General features: G+C 42.6%; 1 protein-coding gene across 6 annotated transcripts; it reads right to left on the bottom strand.

Moving 5' to 3' along the window:
* Positions 1-11,910: 11,910 nt before the first annotated feature.
* LOC135504091 (coatomer subunit zeta-1-like) lies at positions 11,911-15,941 on the bottom strand. Of its 6 annotated transcripts, none has more exons than XM_064922375.1 (9): positions 15,751-15,941; positions 15,274-15,342; positions 14,995-15,076; positions 14,680-14,771; positions 14,492-14,547; positions 14,275-14,352; positions 13,975-14,026; positions 13,833-13,871; positions 11,911-12,473 (listed from the first exon to the last, which is right to left on the bottom strand). In XM_064922375.1, the coding sequence occupies exons 1-9, from the start codon at positions 15,766-15,768 to the stop codon at positions 12,405-12,407; spliced, it is 555 nt and encodes a 184-aa protein (XP_064778447.1). In that variant the 5' UTR covers positions 15,769-15,941; the 3' UTR covers positions 11,911-12,404. The 6 variants fall into 6 exon arrangements, with proteins under 6 accessions (XP_064778447.1, XP_064778451.1, XP_064778452.1 ...); XM_064922379.1 differs by having other exon boundaries at positions 15,760-15,939; XM_064922380.1 differs by having other exon boundaries at positions 11,911-12,452; positions 15,751-15,930.
* Positions 15,942-16,872: the final 931 nt, after the last annotated feature.

Genomic DNA, 16,872 nt, shown 5'->3' with positions numbered 1-16,872 from the left:
CATGTGGTACTGTTCTGGCTTTCTAAAATGACGAAGGGAGATGTAGTTTCACCCATCTTTCCAGGAGATGGCACACGGGTTCAACTGAATTGAAAGCCAACCATATTGCATAGCTGCAAGACCTGTTATACACCACTAGAGGAGCCTATATCCCTGGTCATTACATCTATGATCGTGACCTAACGGCAGCAGGCAGGTGATGATACTATTCTCAATATTATCTAGTACTGATAGCATCAGAGCAGTACATTTGTTCAGAGATGTTTTGGGAAGAAAGAGAGTGAAGCGACCTTAGATGGCCTAGCTGATTGAGTGAGAATAACATTGTACATTATGGGAGAGTGGTGTTGAGACAATAGGTTGGATAGGCCTACCAACTGAACAAATCCTGAGCTGGGTCCATCCCTCTCTTGTATTGGGGCTTTCCCTTCTTTACCTCTCCCCTCTCTTTTTGGGACTTTCCCTTCTTTACCTCTCCCCCTCTCTTTTTGGGGCTTTCCCTTCTTTACCTCTCCCCTCTCTTTTTGGGGCTTTCCCTTCTTTACCTCTCCCCCACTCTTGTATTGGGGCTTTCCCTTCTTTACCTCTCCCCCTCTCTTTTTGGGGCTTTCCCTTCTTTACCTCTCCCCTTCTCTTGTATTGGGGCTTTCCCTTCTTTACCTCTCCCCCTCTCTTTTTGGGGCTTTCCCTTCTTTACCTCTCCCCCTCTCTTTTGGGGCTTTCCCTTCTTTACCTCTCCCCCTCTCTTTTTGGGGCTTTCCCTTCTTTACCTCTCCCCCTCTCTTTTTGGGGCTTTCCCTTCTTTACCTATCCCCCTCTCTTTTTTGGGGGCTTTCCCTTCTTTACCTCTCCCCCTCTTTTTTGGGGCTTTCCCTTCTTTACCTCTCCCCCTCTCTATATGGGGCTTTCCCTTCTTTACCTCTCCCCCTCTCTTGTATTGGGGCTTTCCCTTCTTTACCTCTCCCCCTCTCTTGTATTGGGGCTTTCCCTTCCTTTCCATTCCTCTCCACTTCATATGTGACCTATCCATCCCCCATACCACTTTTTGGGGGGTATTCTGTCCAAACCGCTCTCTTCCCCTGTATTGGGGCTATACCTGCCCTCTCCCCCATTATTGACCAGACTTTGTAATTAAACCTCCAGGAACAATTAGCTGGATGAGATCAGCCTGAACTGGAGGTTGCAGACCAGGGAGTGTGTGCTCTGACGCTCCCTCTCCACCCCTGATTTACAGCACCCACAGGCTGGAGTACTACACTGGGCTGCCTTAAGTGAGGGAAGAGGAGAGAGGGTGATACCACTCCATCATTGCAGAGAGTGTTGTCATCATCCAGGTTTGAAATCATTCTGCAGACAGACTGTATGTGGTGTCTCTTCAACACTGGCATTGTGTCCCAAATGACAACCTTTTCCCTACATAGTGCTCTACTTTTGACCAGAGGGTCTATAAAGTGAATGTTTATTGCACACGGTTCATTAAAGATTCACTTCCTCGTTCCTTCTCACCCCGTCTCCCAATCAATACGACCTCTACACAGGTGTAGAATGGGAGATGAAACCACAGTGGTATTACTAACTACCGGTGGAGGCCACACTGGTATTACTAACTACCGGTGGTTGCCGCACTGGTATTACTAACTACCGGTGGTGGCCACACTGGTATTACTAACTACCGGTGGTGGCCACACTGGTATTACTAACTATCGGTGGTGACCACACTGGTATTACTAACTACCGGTGGAGGCCACACTGGTATTACTAACTACCGGTGGTGGCCACACTGGTATTACTAACTACCGGTGGAGGCCACACTGGTATTACTAACTACCGGTGGTGGCCACCACACTGGTATTACTAACTACCGGTGGTTGCCACACTGGTATTACTAACTACCGGTGGTGGCCACACTGGTATTACTAACTATCGGTGGTGACCACACTGGTATTACTAACTACCGGTGGTTGCCACACTGGTATTACTAACTACCGGTGGTGGCCACACTGGTATTACTAACTACCGGTGGTGGCCACACTGGTATTACTGGCCACCCAGTAATGAAAATTATGAAATATTAATACAGAAATTGTCTTGTCACTTGAATCCTAGATTTCAGCTTTAAGAAATTAAAAGTGTGATAGAACAATTGTTTTATGCATGAGTATCTAGTTGTGCTTCTAAGGTAAACCCTAGCCTATTAGTAAACAGATACCAAATACTTCTCCATTACAAGTAGGCTTTTCTGTACATTCTGAAATCCCATCAACTCTGCACAGAGAAACCATGAAGACCAAAATAACATAATATTTTCAAAAACTCAATGCAATTATTCTGAAATCATATATGAGGGTCTGAATCCTAATACGGAGTATGATGCATAAGCATAATAAACCCATATACGAACTGTTCAGAGGACCTGAGACGTCAGTGAGCATTAAGTGCTCTCTTGGGACAGGAAAGCAAGAATGGACCCTTATTAAATGGCAGCCATTTTACATGACTGACAGCATTTTCTGCTGCTTGAGGGTGACAAACAAAATGGCCTCCAAATAGTTGGATTCATTGGTAAATGCATGACTAAAAATAGATAGCAGATCAACTCTATGATGCACAGGCAATCACTTGATAAAAAAGCATACTAAAAGATTTCTATATGTGGCCGATAAGAAATGGTCAATCCACGAAATTACGGCCTTTTAAGTAGAAATTGTGCACCAATATAGATTTTGTAAATCCCGTGAAAGTGCCCTATAATATAGACCAGATCAAGGAAGATTTTAACCAGGACGGGCTCATAGTAATGGCTGGAACGGTATCAATAGAATGGTATCGAACACAACAAACACACGGTTTACATGTGTTTGATACCCTTTAATTCACTCCATTCCAGACATTATTATGAGATGTCCTCCCCTCAGCAGCCTCCTGTGGTAGTTATTTTCACACAATGTTGATTGGCACTTCAACCGTATTACCCATAGATAGACAGGATATAAATGTTTTAAGAATAATAAATAAAAAGGTTGCATTCAATTGCCACTTCCTGTTGCACACAACAAGCTTCCATTCCCTCTGTCACAAGGGGATTTATGGATGAATTAAGATGAAATCATCAACCCTGTTACTTTATTTGGCATTTAATAGGCACTTACTATAGTCATTATTAAATTGTTTACCTCTAGAGATAGGAAGTCTTGTTTTCTATTATGTTGAACATGTGCCCGTTATGACAGAATGTTCAAATTAGGTGAAATTAAAAGTTTTTATTGACAAAGTTACACTTCTCGAAAGGTACCGAATGGGTGGAATGACCCTAAAGCTGTGTGACACGTCAAGTTTACACTGTTAGTTTACTACGCATTCAGCTGCTATTGACACACTTTCCCCTCTCAATTAACACTCAAGATTAATTTGCTGAAGCATATTATTCATGTTCCTCAACACTTCTGTCCCATCTGATCAAGTTGGGAAGAGAAGTTGTCACAATCAGAGCATATGATAGGTGACAAAGGATTTGAACGAGAAACAGTCACACGAATGGCCTAATTACCAAATCCTGCATATTCATGCATTAACCCATAAGACACATACTAGAACAAAATGTTCATGTTGTCCCCTATCCACCTCATGCTGAGAGAGGGAAGGTCTGTTGGTGTTTTGGCTCGATAGTCATTCACATTCCCCTGGATAAGATGGACAACGCGGCCGGAGCCCAGTCCTTCCCAGACCACCTTTCTTTCCAAGCCACGGCACCACAGGTGCCAGGGAGTCACAGGCATTTAGCGAGACAGACAGATACATTAACACACCATGGCCAAACGCCACCCCATTAATCTGCAGCTCGTTGGGGCTTGTCGGGGCTGGCAAGGCAGGGCTGGAGCTTCTCCAAGGAATGTTGAGCCGAGGCACAATGGGTGGGTCCCTCAGTGAGTAGCGTGCCACTGCTATGGTGCCACCCCAGCACTCTGAAGTCAGCAAACAAACCAGTATACCTAGAGGCCTTTTGAAACCCCTGAAACGTTGCAAATCTGATGTTGAAGAAAGGCAGTTATGACAACACATTATTTTACTGGTCTAAAAAGGCCCTTCACATATTCTCCTGGACTAAAAAGGCCTTAAGTCATCTGAAATTTCCAAGGGCCTCTCTAAAGCTGTTACAGCAACACGCCTTAAAGGCTTAAAGGCATGAACCTGTAGGATTCAGGACCAAGAAGCAGGTAAGAAAAAGATTAAGAAAGATATAGTAGAAGTAATAGATCTGCTATATATGAAATATGATTCTCCTTAATGTGTTCTCACCTACTGACCACGCATATCGATAGAGGAGAATTTTAACAAGGTTTTTTTCTAGGCTCAACTTCTAGGCTCAGCTGTAGGAGCGTGACTTCTGGGGGTATATCCCAAATTACACTCAAATTCTTATAAAGTGCACTACTTTGGACCAGAACCCATCTGGTCAAAAGTAGTGTACTTTATAGGGAATGGTCTTTGGTCAAATTGCACTTTATAGGGAATAGGGTGCCATTTGGGATGCAAGCCTGGTATGAGAGACTGTCTGCTATGACATGCTGAAGTCTTGTGGCTGATTTATTAAAGCACTATTTCAGCCCTCTTTGTAGCCAACCTCTATGACATACTTAGATAGTCATTTCTGAAATGGATATGCATGGTCATGTGATACAAGTATGGTATGTTAAAACCAGCACTTTAACTTACACATAGCGACAATAGCAAATATTTGTAATGCTCACTTGATAAATATTAGATATTAATATGGTTATGTTATTCTCTTGTCATAATATCAGTCATGAGCTCACAGAAGTGAGCAGCCATGGTCATCAAAAAGAAAGGAGGACCAAGGCACTCTTCATATAACTAATTTAAAATGCCTTTATTAGTATGGCATGTTCAATAGAAACAAGGTTTTTTTAAACGACACGTTTCGGCTGCATGGTCTTCATCAGGGAGTAGAACCTGTCTTCTCTCTAAGCACGACAGTGAGTCTGCGTCTGCCATGTAACCTCAAGCTAAGCAAGTTCATATGCCCGTCTCGCTCTTCGCTCTATCAAGGAATTATGCAATTACATTAGGGTAGTACATGGTTTCTCTCTCTCTCTCTCCCCTTCTCTCTCTCTATTTTCCAGCAATTTTCCACTTGAGCAGACGGACCTAACCTACCTGATCTTAGACCACCACTCGTCCTCTGATGCTTTATGAATACAGGCCATGATCTGCAGGGGATAGACTGTCTGCCTGGCTGATGGAGACATAGATAGGCAATAGATAGATTACTAACTGTATTTATGGCTCATAGGAGATATTGTACCAGTGGGTAGATAGACAAGGATTCAAAGTGACTTTGGCGGCTTGCTGCTGTTTATCAGCTATGCGATAGATACAGTGATTTAGTCTGCCATTTTAGTCTTATAGATGTTGATATATTATCAGTAATATAATTCTGCCTGGTTGATTACAGGATGTATGGGCTGGGGAAGGACGGGGTAAGATAGGTGGATGGTTGAGGGGGTAGTTCAAAGTGTCCACTTATCCTTATGATACTTATCTTTACTGCGGGAAAATAGAGATCTGAGGAAGGTGCTGCGGACGGACAGAAAGACAGACACACACACTCCCAATTCAACGACGATAGTGGAGTAGTTGTGTGTGACTGGGGCAATCCGTACTTCTCCTTTTATCTGACTCTCTCTAGTAGTGGGTCTCTACTCCTCTATTTCTCTGTGTGACTCTGGTAGTGGGTCTCTCCTCCTCTCTTTCTCTGTGTGACTCTCTAGTAGTGGGTCTCTCCTCCTCTCCTTCTCTGTGTGACTCTGGTAGTGGGTCTCTCCTCTCTTTCTCTGTGTGACTCTGGTAGTGGGTCTCTCCTCCTCTCTTTCTGTGTGACTCTCTAGTAGTGGGTTTCTCCACTCTTTCTCTGTGTGACTCTCTAGTAGTGGGTCTCTCCTCCTCTCTTTCTGTGTGACTCTAGTAGTGGGTCTCTCCTCTCTCTGTGTGACTCTCTAGTAGTGGGTCTCTCCTACTCTCGCTCTGTGTGACTCTAGTAGTGGGTCTCTCCTCTCTTTCTCTGTGTGACTCTCTAGTAATAGGTCTCTCCTCTTTCTCTGTGTGACTCTCTAGTAGTGGGTCTCTCCTCCTCTCTTTTTGTGACTCTCTAGTAGTGGGTCTCTCCTCTCAGTGTGACTCTCTAGTAGTGGGTCTCTCCTCCTCTTTCTCTGTGTGACTCTCTAGTAGTGGGTCTCTCTTCCTTCTCTGTGTGACTCTCTAGTAGTGGATCTCTCCTCCTCTCACTCTGTGTGACTCTAGTAGTGGGTCTCTCCTCTCTTTCTCTGTGTGACTCTAGTAGTGGGTCTCTCCTCTCTTTCTCTGTGTGACTCTCTAGTAGTGGGTCTCTCCTCTCTTTCTGTGTGACTCTCTAGTAATAGGTTTCTCCTCTTTCTCTGTGTGACTCTCTAGTAGTGGGTCTCTCCTCCTCTCTTTCTCTGTGTGACTCTCTAGTAGTGGGTCTCTCCTCCTCTCTTTCTCTGTGTGACTCTCTAGTAGTGGGTCTCTCCTCCTCTCTTTCTCTGTGTGACTCTCTAGTAGTGGGTCTCTCCTCCTCTCTTTCTCTGTGTGACTCTCTAGTGGTAGTGGGTCTCTCCTCTCTTTCTCTGTGTGACTCTCTAGTAGTGGGTCTCTCCTCCTCTCTTTCTCTGTGTGACTCTCTAGTAGTGGGTCTCTCCTCCTCTCTTTCTCTGTGTGACTCTCTAGTAGTGGGTTTCTCCACTCTTTCTCTGTGTGACTCTCTAGTAGTGGGTCTCTCCTCCTCTCTTTCTCTGTGTGACTCTCTAGTAGTGGGTCTCTCCTCCTCTCCTGTAATGACACCAGTCAGCCCAGCAGTGTTATCCAGCAGGCAGCACCACCTCCCTTCAGGGATAAGATTTTATGACTGAAACCTGACACCGTTTCTGTGTCCTATAAGCGACAGAGCTGTAACTCACTTCAAAGGCTGCTGGCATCGAATCACAGCACAGTCATAAATTCCCCTGTCACGCCTGGGCCAATCAGGATGTGGCACTAAATCACACCTGTCACTCTGGCGGCCAATGGAAAGACAGTGGCGGTAAATCTGTCAGAGGTACGTCTGTTAACAGTGTTGTGGTGTGGTTGGGCAATCCGTGGGGAAGGAGGGAGGGGAGAAAGTGAGAGAGAAAGAATAGATGACAGAGGGAGGAGGGGAGGGAGAAAGGGAGTGAACTGAAGGCACAGAGGTATGACACAGAATAAAACGCTTGTTTTCTCCCTCTCTAATTCTTAGGCCACGCCATGTTCAAAGCCACATCCATAATATACCACGGTAAAAACTAAAGGAGCTTAAAGAGGGCAGGCTGAGGAATTAGTGAGTAAAACAAGACTAAACACAGCCCCAAAAGAGGAGAAACACGTTCCCCTGAGGGATGGTACTGGACTTGGATAAACCAGGATAAACATCCATAAAGCCTGATGCCTACATTGAAAATCAGTTTCACTGCATCTGTATTCTACTCCTGCATCACTAGCCTACTCCTGCATCACAGGCCTAGTCCTGCATCACTAGCCTACTCCTGCATCACTAGCCTACTCCTGCATCACTAGCCTACTCCTGCATCACGAGCCTAGTCCTGCATCACTAGCCTACTCCAGGCAAACTCTGTGTGAGTGGGACCAGCTGGAGACATTGGGGCAGACAAAGGGACTAACTGGCTGAAGGCAGGCTGGGCTGAGGCGGACACTTCCCCGGGTCTGAAGCTCAGGGTATGTGTCTGCATACCGAGAGTGAGCTGGCTGACCAGATGTGATCCCTCCTACAGGTCTCTGCAGACAGCCGGTCCAAATGAAGAGCAGTTGTTGTCTGGGTACTACAGCACAGCAGGGCAGAGACCTGGATGTAAAAGGATTTCATTCTGCTTCTAAATCACACAAACAGAGAGAAAGAAGAGAGGAGAGAGGATAGAGAGTAAGAAGAGAGAGAAGTGCTTCTAAATCACAGAGAGAGAGAAGAGAGGATAGAGAGTAAGAAGAGAGAATGAAAGAGAAAGAGAAAGAGAGAGAGACCTGGCTCTCAAGAGAAGACAGGCAATGTGCACACTGCCCACAAAATGAGGTGGAAACTGAGCTGCACTTCTTAACCTCCTGCCAAATGTGTGACCCTACTAGAGACAGATATTTCCCTCAAATTACACAGACCCGCAAAGAATTTGAAAACAAGGGAGAGAGAGAGAGAGAGAGAGAGAGAGATAGAGAATCGGAAAAACAACCATATGAACTACTGCAAAAGGCATAGGGGAATAGTAGTGCAAAAAGGTGGAGTATTTTGTCAATTTACTAACGCATGTCATTAACCTTTAAATGTGTTGGAAAATGTATTTTTACATAGTTTGAGAAGCAAATGAAATGTGATGGTGGATAAATATGTTCATGCAAAAGCACTGTTATTCAATGATGGGGTAAAAAGCGGTATCCTAACAAACATGTAACATTCCCACTGGAATGATGAACAGTAGCTAACAGACTAGCTCGGGTTCTGGTGACATACATCAACACAGAATTAAACACTCACATCAGCAATTGATCATCATCTTATGTAATTGATAGTATCACCATATTTTTTGTTGTTGTTGCAAAAACATACATTGTATGTTGAGTTCTGGCTGAGGAGACCGGGACAGAGAGAATGTGCAGTGGTGTGTTCTCTGGCACTGCTGTTGGCTGGCTTCTCTACGGAGCAGAGCAGCAATGATTTTCTATTCTATGGGAATTACATAGAATAGAAAATGTTTTCCTGGTGCAATACAGATACATTTGGGTATAGTACTAAGGTCTGGTGTGTGTAATGTATCTGCGTCTTATACATTATAGTCTAAGACTTCAACACAGACATAATTCATGTCCTATTTTTATGGAATGTTTGATAGGGTAGAGCAGGGGTGTCAAACTCATATTACGCCGGGGGCCGCATTCAGTCTTCAATGAGGTCCGGAGCACAACATTGGATATTGATTGTAATTTCCTCGCCGTCAAAACTATTTTTAATTTCATTTTACTCAAACCACCCGCGTATGTTTGACACCCCTGTATGGTGTATTGGACCATTGCTATTTTCCCCAGCCTTGAGTCTTTGACTAGGGCAGGCCATTGAGAAGTATATAGCTCAGTCACCAGCCACACACCATGTAAATAATTATCATTTACTGACTCACACACACACTCTCTTTTATCGTACACAGCATCGATCAATTACAAGCCTCTAGCCCATTACATGCTCCTGACTGTTTAACAGCATGTTATGTACAGCGTGTCAAGCCATGGCGTTACAGACTATCATACTCATTCCTGTATAATTCATATAAATTACCTCTCTGTCTTTTTACGACAGTGTAACTATAATTAGCAGATGAAAGGGGGTCGTTGACTGCCCCAAGGTACCGCCTGCCCTGCTGAAGGAATACCTAGATGGGAAATGAGTGAAGGGACGGCAGGACACACACTCACAAGCACATGCACAAACACACACACAAAATATGACTGAAACATATTGAATATCTAGATGAAAACTATGTGAAGGGATGACCCTGGAGGCACCAACGTGTGTGTGTGTGATCCATTTGAACCCTCTCCAGTCCCTCTCTGCCCTGCTGGGTGAGGACACAGTGAGGTGGATCTAATCTGATCACTTACTGCATTGCTGTTGTCTAGATCTGCTGTGCTGTCTAACCTTGTCCTCTTTAACCTTCACATTCCAGCCTGGATAAACTAGACTGAACGCTATTGAAACAATGTAGCCTTTCACATCTCCCCTCCCCCAAAATCACACACGTGTTTGTGTCGGGACATATAGAATAGGGAATAGGCAGAATTTTTAAAACGTAATGAATAGATCCAACACTATATCCTAATAATTTCATAATGCTTAAAACAAAATGATAACGCACAAATGCAATTCAGTGGCATCTCTACATCCATTTAAGAGAGTAAAGAGCGGTTGACTTGTCCACCTAGCAACACAAACTGTTGGCTTTTACAATGGACCTGACTGGAGGCCAGCCAAGACAATGGATCTGCCAGATGAGTAATGTTTCATTAACTTCACTTAACTTCTTCCTCTCGCTCTGTGTCCCTGGCAGACACCAATACAAGCATCCACTCTGCTGTTACTGCATCTTATAGACAGGCTGCAGGACATACAGCTATTCTCAAGCAATCACACCTGTCAGGCATGAGTGCATTTCTCGATTGGTCAAATTAACATTTGGGGGCTCAAGGGAGAATGATACAATTACTCCATGCAAAGATAAGGGGATTAGAGTCTAGCTCCCTTTCCTTTGACTATCATCACGAATGTGTGTGATCAGGCTCCAGGACAGAAGCAGCTCGATAACTGGTCACCCCCTTTCTCTTTGATCTTGCTCTTCCCTTCATCCCTCTGCCAAATCATCATTAAAGATAGAGATTAGAGGAAGGATAGAGGGATCAGAGAAGAGGCCCAAAGGAAGGGGGGCTTTAGGTGAGGAACCCCATTTACTCACGGTGTTTGATAGTAGCAGTAGTACTGCATGGTCCTAGAGACAAGCTGGGGTTGTCAACTTACAACTGGCTTTGTGAGTTACTACAGCCAAGACACTAAAGGAAAATCTATGAAGGAGTTATGACTTTTATTGGATTCAGAGGAGGCTGGTGAGAGGGGCTATAGGAAGACGGGCTCATTGTAATGGCTGGAATGAAATCAATGGAACGGTATCAACCACATCAAACATACGATAACCACATTTGACTCCGTTCCATCAATACAGCCAATACAATGAGTCCGTCTTCCTGTAGCTCCTCCCACCACTGACGTTGTTATATCATGGACACTGAATGATATACTGATGCTTCATACAAACCAGACGTCTGAAGCAGACATGTACCGCCATCTGTTTGTGTTGCCTCAGGAAAACATGAGTAATGCTGAAAATAGAGCCAAGGGCTGGACAAGGAGGACCGCTCACTCCAAAATGGTCTACATTAGGCATGGTCATGGATGGACCAGTTACACAACACCTTAAAGATGTCAGCTTAACATGGTGTGTAGCTACACCAGGGACAAATTTATCAGGCACCAAATCGAGAAAAAAAAATTGACTGAAGAGGGACTAACATTCTGTTTCTCGTTGAGAAATGTTGTGTAAAGTTCTCAGTTGCGTGCCCTAATGAACATGACCCATTGGTAGTGAAATGCAGACATTAACAAGAACAGGAATATTTTTGTAATAGACATCACTGCCAGGTTCATATCTTCATGATAGTCTGATCTCACATCCACTTCTCTGGAGGGCGTCTTTCATTTGCATTAAGATGAGCTTGTGTGTTTTTGTGAGGGAGGGGGGAATTATCAAGAAGAAAAAACAGTTAGCTGAAGCACACATTTCATCTCTCTATTGCTCAGTTTGAAATGGATCACAAGTGCAGGATGATTATCAAGGGGAAGAACTTGACTAATTCGATGTGACCGATTTGCAAACACCACAATTTTACAGCATCGAAACACAACACATAACTGAAAATGTCTCAATAAAGACACTTACATGTGAAGTGTTAACCTCAGGAATGTGTTTTGGTACATTGACCAGAAGATGGAGCCCTTGCTTTAGCTGTGAGTCACTCCCCGTCTGGCTAGCAGAGTTCTCTAAGTACCATGGTGTGACAAGGGAACTCTGCAACTGAGGAAACAGTACATGGTTCAAGTGGACTGAAATTCTACTTAATCTACAGTATAAAAGAGCATATTTATATATTATAGAGGCTACCTGAGCTTCCATTCAATAAACCCTGACATTGAAATATGTTAAAGTGTGACAAGAACAAAAAGGGCAAACAACCACAAAATATAATAGTCACAACTTGTGTCTATAAATGTTTTTATTCAAAATATTTAAAATGCTTGAATTTATCCAGTATTCTGAAGGAACAAAGTGACTAACAACAAGGTTGCCTGATCTGACCACATGTCTGTACCATAGAAATAATTCCTTCCTATTTCTATGGTATGTTATCAGAGATGAGGGACATAAAGCTGTCAACTTAAATGGTAAGAAAATGCAAACCAGGCAGCAAGAATGTATTGACACTACCATCCAATATCCCTCTCACAGCTAGCTACATAGCCAGATACAATAATACCCTTTTACAGTTATGACACATGATCAAAATAATACATTCAGACAGACAATACTCAAAGATATCCCTGGCCCTGGGAGTCTGATTGGATGATTGATCAGCCTCTCCTGAGTCCTGATTGGAGGAATGGTGTGGAGTGAGTCGAGGGGAAGAGATGACATCAGAGAGAGGAGACATGTGTAATGGTGGCACAGTATTAGATGAGGAGTTGACAGGTCCTATCGTAGCAGAGACCATTTGATCTGTTCCTTGGCAGACTGTAGCACCTGTAGAAGAAAACTGGCCTTCTAAAATAGATCATACAAATAACATACAAACACACACGTTTGTATAATGAGCCTCCAGTCTGTGTTTATGACATCCATTTGAACTTTCTTTGCATTTCAAAAATGAGACTTTCCCTTTTGAAACAAATTAAGTAAATTAATACCACCAAGATGGATAGACGGAGACCAACTGCCCCAAGCAGACGATTTTATCTCAATAACAAATCATTTCTGGTTAACAAGTAAGCGCCTTACTGCAATAGTTTTTGATTAAAATGGTCAAAAGGAAACAAAAAGCATTTTAGCAAAAATATATTTTTTTAAATTCAAACAATTTTGATAGGACTGTCTTGGAGTTGTCTGAGTGAGGGACCTAATTGGAGTGGCCTAATGGGAGGGATACGTAAGCAGAAACTATACGTGTTATTGTAAGGTGTTTGAGAGTTGGTTATTGGTCTATTAATTTCTACCGCCTGGTGATGTCACCAGGCAGGCCATAATTCCACCCATGCAAAACCCGCTGATGAGAAGGTCCAGTGTAGATAGTTGCTGGTTGTAAAAACTCAGGAAATAATACTGCTAACATTTTTTTTTTTTTTTTTACAATTTTACAGTGTTAGTTTCATTAGCTGTTCTACAAATATGACAAAACACAGGAAACCCTAATTTTGACTGCACTGGGTCTTTAAGTAAATGAAGGTAGACCACATGATTTACACATTTACCTCAAACTTTGACAAAGACCAGATAGAGAAAGATTAGGAATGCAAGTAAAGCAAAATATGCAGGAATGAATTCATGATTAATTTGTTGAAGGAAAAGAACCACAAGGAAGACAGCCAGCCATTAATCATTAGACAGGGAGGGAGGAAGAGAGAAGGGATGAGAGGACAGCAGCTTCTTAAATGAGAACATAATCAAGACTGGAGAGGACCTCAGCTCATAGGCCACACACACACTGGAACCACCGCACCACCTGCCTATAATTAGCAATTGTGGGCTTTCCATGCATAAGGAAGAGTGGAAGCAGTAGGATTGGAGAGTGATGTTGAAGTATATGAGAGAGGGACGTCGGTAGCCTGGAAACCCAGACTTCATTCAGCTCCATTTCAGTTTTCACTAAATTAGTTAAGTGAAACAAGTGAGGTAAAATATAGTTTGTTTCAGTCTGGATTCCCAGGCTAGGATGTTGGGCCCAGCTCTTAAGCTTGTAAGGCTGGGTCCTGGTCAAAAATAGTGCACTACATAGGGACTAGGGTGCTATTTGGACACATCCTAAGTCTCAGGAGAGTAGAGGGTGAATAATGTAATGGCGCATGATCCACACTGAACAATGTAGTATGCTGAGATGAATGAGGTAACTAGGGCTGATGTACTCACCTGGGTGACAGTCTGCTCTGAGTAGGGCACATCTTCCCCCTGTAGAAGAGATTACATACTGGGGTTAGGCAACCACACTCAGAACATTAGAGTCCACTTGGTTGAGTGAAGAGTGTTTTCTGAAGAGGAAAGGGACCCTTACCCTTAGTGCCACGCGGTGGACCACTTGCTGAGGATCACTTTCAAGAATCACTCTTTAGGAGACAGCAGAGAGAGAAGCTTGTTATCACTCACACTGTGCAAATAGACAGCCACACTGGACCAGACCACATTTACATTTAAGTCATTTGGCAGACGCTCTTATCCAGAGCGACTTACAGCTGTCTTATGACTGTGTTTCACCAAGATCATACAACCATGCTTATTGGTTTGGACGGTTGAAAATAAGCAGTGGTAATTAATTTTGAGTCAATATTAAACAATTATAAGACATGGAACTCACCCCCCATCCACAATTTCGTCCACAGCAAGAAAGAGACCTTCCATATTCTCAAGTAGAGCTCTCCTCTCAACATTCTTTCTACAGAGAAAGACAGATAATTATTCAAGGTTTGCCTTTTGATGAAAGATGGCAAAAGATGTGATGTAAGATTTAGCTCTCACCTCAACATTCATCTCAGTGAGTCAAACAAACAGTTCAGAACAGCTTTAGGTCTCACCTCAACATTTGGCTCAGTGAGTCAAACAGACAGTTTAGAACAGCCATTAGCATCAACTGTTGGAGGGGAACAAAACACAGAAACAACAAAAAGGTCATTTAGAGCATGGCAGAGTGCACTGCACCGAAATTAATCATACAATTTATTCATTATATATGTCTCCAATCACGGCCTTCCAATATGATTACCTCATTTTCATGCGAGCTTCCAACGACATAGAAGAAGAGATCAATGTTGCTCTTGTAGACAACTGTGAGGCCCTCTAGCAAAGCGATCTCACCTGAGTATGCACAGAAACATGATAATGGCTGCATTTATACATGGAGGCCAATTGTGATTATTTATTTTTTCACGAATTGGTCTTCTGACCAATGAGATCAGCTCTGAATTATCTGATGTGAAAAGATTTGATTGCTCAAAAGACCAATTAGTGGACAAAAGACCAGAACACTATTCACTGACCAGAGAATATGTACATGTGTGTATTAAAATGCATTTCATACTGTCAGTCCGGTGTGTCTTGCTGAAGATGTTCTTCTCAAACGCTTTTTGTTCCTTTACTGAAGGGTAGGTGTCATCATAATACTGTAATTAAAGCATTAATAAAGAGGCGTTAAACCACAACTAATTGTTGTTTGTACATTTCATATGGTATGCTAGTAATGCAGCTGTGTATTACATAATGACAGAATGCGTTACATAGCAGGTACTGGGTGTATGCAGGCTTTTGTTCCAGCCAAGTACTAACACACCTTTATGTAATACACTTATCAAAGTCTTACTTTAGCATAGAGTCGTTCTCCATCATTATCCAGAATGATGACTGCTTTCACGGTGTATAATGACGGTTCCTGTTGTGAAGATACACAAACATGACTGCCTTGCAGATAAGTTACACATCATCAATACACAGTAGCTAGCTAGCTAACGTTAGCAAATTAGCAAGCTACCTAACTAAAGAAAAATACACTTACTAGCGGAAACATGTGTCATTACTACGCTGATAGCCATTCCGAGTAACTACGCATTGTAACCAGATATTTGCTGCTGTAACTAACTAGCAAGTTAGTTTTCTAAAACAGCGGATGGTGAGTTCGCCAGGTAACGTTACCGTCTATAGCTAACTAACAGCGCCTTCCCAATTCTAAGCAGGCAGCAAGCACACTAATCTCTCTTTTGCAAAGGTTGCTACACTCCCAACAAAAATCGAATCAGGAAATATAACATAAAGAATGATTTCTAAAAATAATAAACGTTACCAGCATTACCGTATCCATCTTATTTGCTACGTTGCTAGCTAGCAAACTTCCTAGTTAGCTGCCTAAACGTTTATCTCGTCTTCCATTGGATGATAAACCGCATCAATCAAAACGCCCCGCTATGACACCGCTCATTCTGTTCTGAGGACAAGAGTTCCAGCACATACAGAACAAAGCTTTCGTTATAAAAATCGTTGGTACAAGTCAACAAGCCCATAACAACAATGTGTATATACACACTAGATGACAGGTTAAGAGTGTTTTGTTGAAGCCACAGTGCCTCCATTTTGGCACTCCCCCCACAGTTGCGTAAAAAGGTTGCACATTTTTAAACAGTTTTCCGAATTTCAGTTTATGTGATAAAACAAGCAAGTATGGTGTATAGAATAATTTTACCATCTAACCCACTGTGAAATGTATTTTTCCATAAACAAAAATATTGTATTTTCAGCTATTTGAAGCCCGTGTATAAAACCGAAAATAAAAGATGCAAAAACTAAACTGAAGGGGAAGCATAGAAATAGCCCACACAGAACAAATCTACTGCTTCTTAAGGCCAGTTTATACTTGCTCTACTGACATGTCTGTAGACAATTAGATTGCTACAAGTGTAGTAGGTCAAAACAACATTTCATTTATATTCCAGTGGAATGTTTGTAGACCGCCATTGCGACTGTCAGTTTGCTTGTTGTACAGACTTGAAAAAAGTTTAAATGTCTGCGACTGTTACCGGACTGCCACAGCAACCAGACCAAATCCTCCAGTGACAAGATGATGCAGGAGTTCTAATATTCTAAGATAGAATGACCTACTTTTATTTCGTCACACTGTGGCAGTACGCTATTTTGTTTAAGGTCGCCGTTACATTGTAAATAATTATCTTGTTGTGGGTTTATTTTCCTGTAATAATGAAAGCTAAAGTTAAGACATTATAGATATACCATGGACATTTGGTTTGTTGCTAACTAGTTAACTAGTTAGCAACAAACCAAAACATTGTTTAGAAAATTGCTTTTAGTTGCCTGGCTTGATAGGTTGACATTTACTGAATTCATTTTTTAACAGATGGATCTATTGGTGTTAAAATAGAGAACGTATGCTATTTGGAGCACCGGGCTGCTG

The sequence above is a fragment of the Oncorhynchus masou genome, chromosome 18 (genome assembly GCF_036934945.1).
Source record: "Oncorhynchus masou masou isolate Uvic2021 chromosome 18, UVic_Omas_1.1, whole genome shotgun sequence".
Taxonomy (NCBI): Eukaryota; Metazoa; Chordata; class Actinopteri; order Salmoniformes; family Salmonidae; genus Oncorhynchus; species Oncorhynchus masou.
Note: the sequence above shows the minus strand (reverse complement) of the source record. Positions and strands in the feature narration are given on the sequence as shown.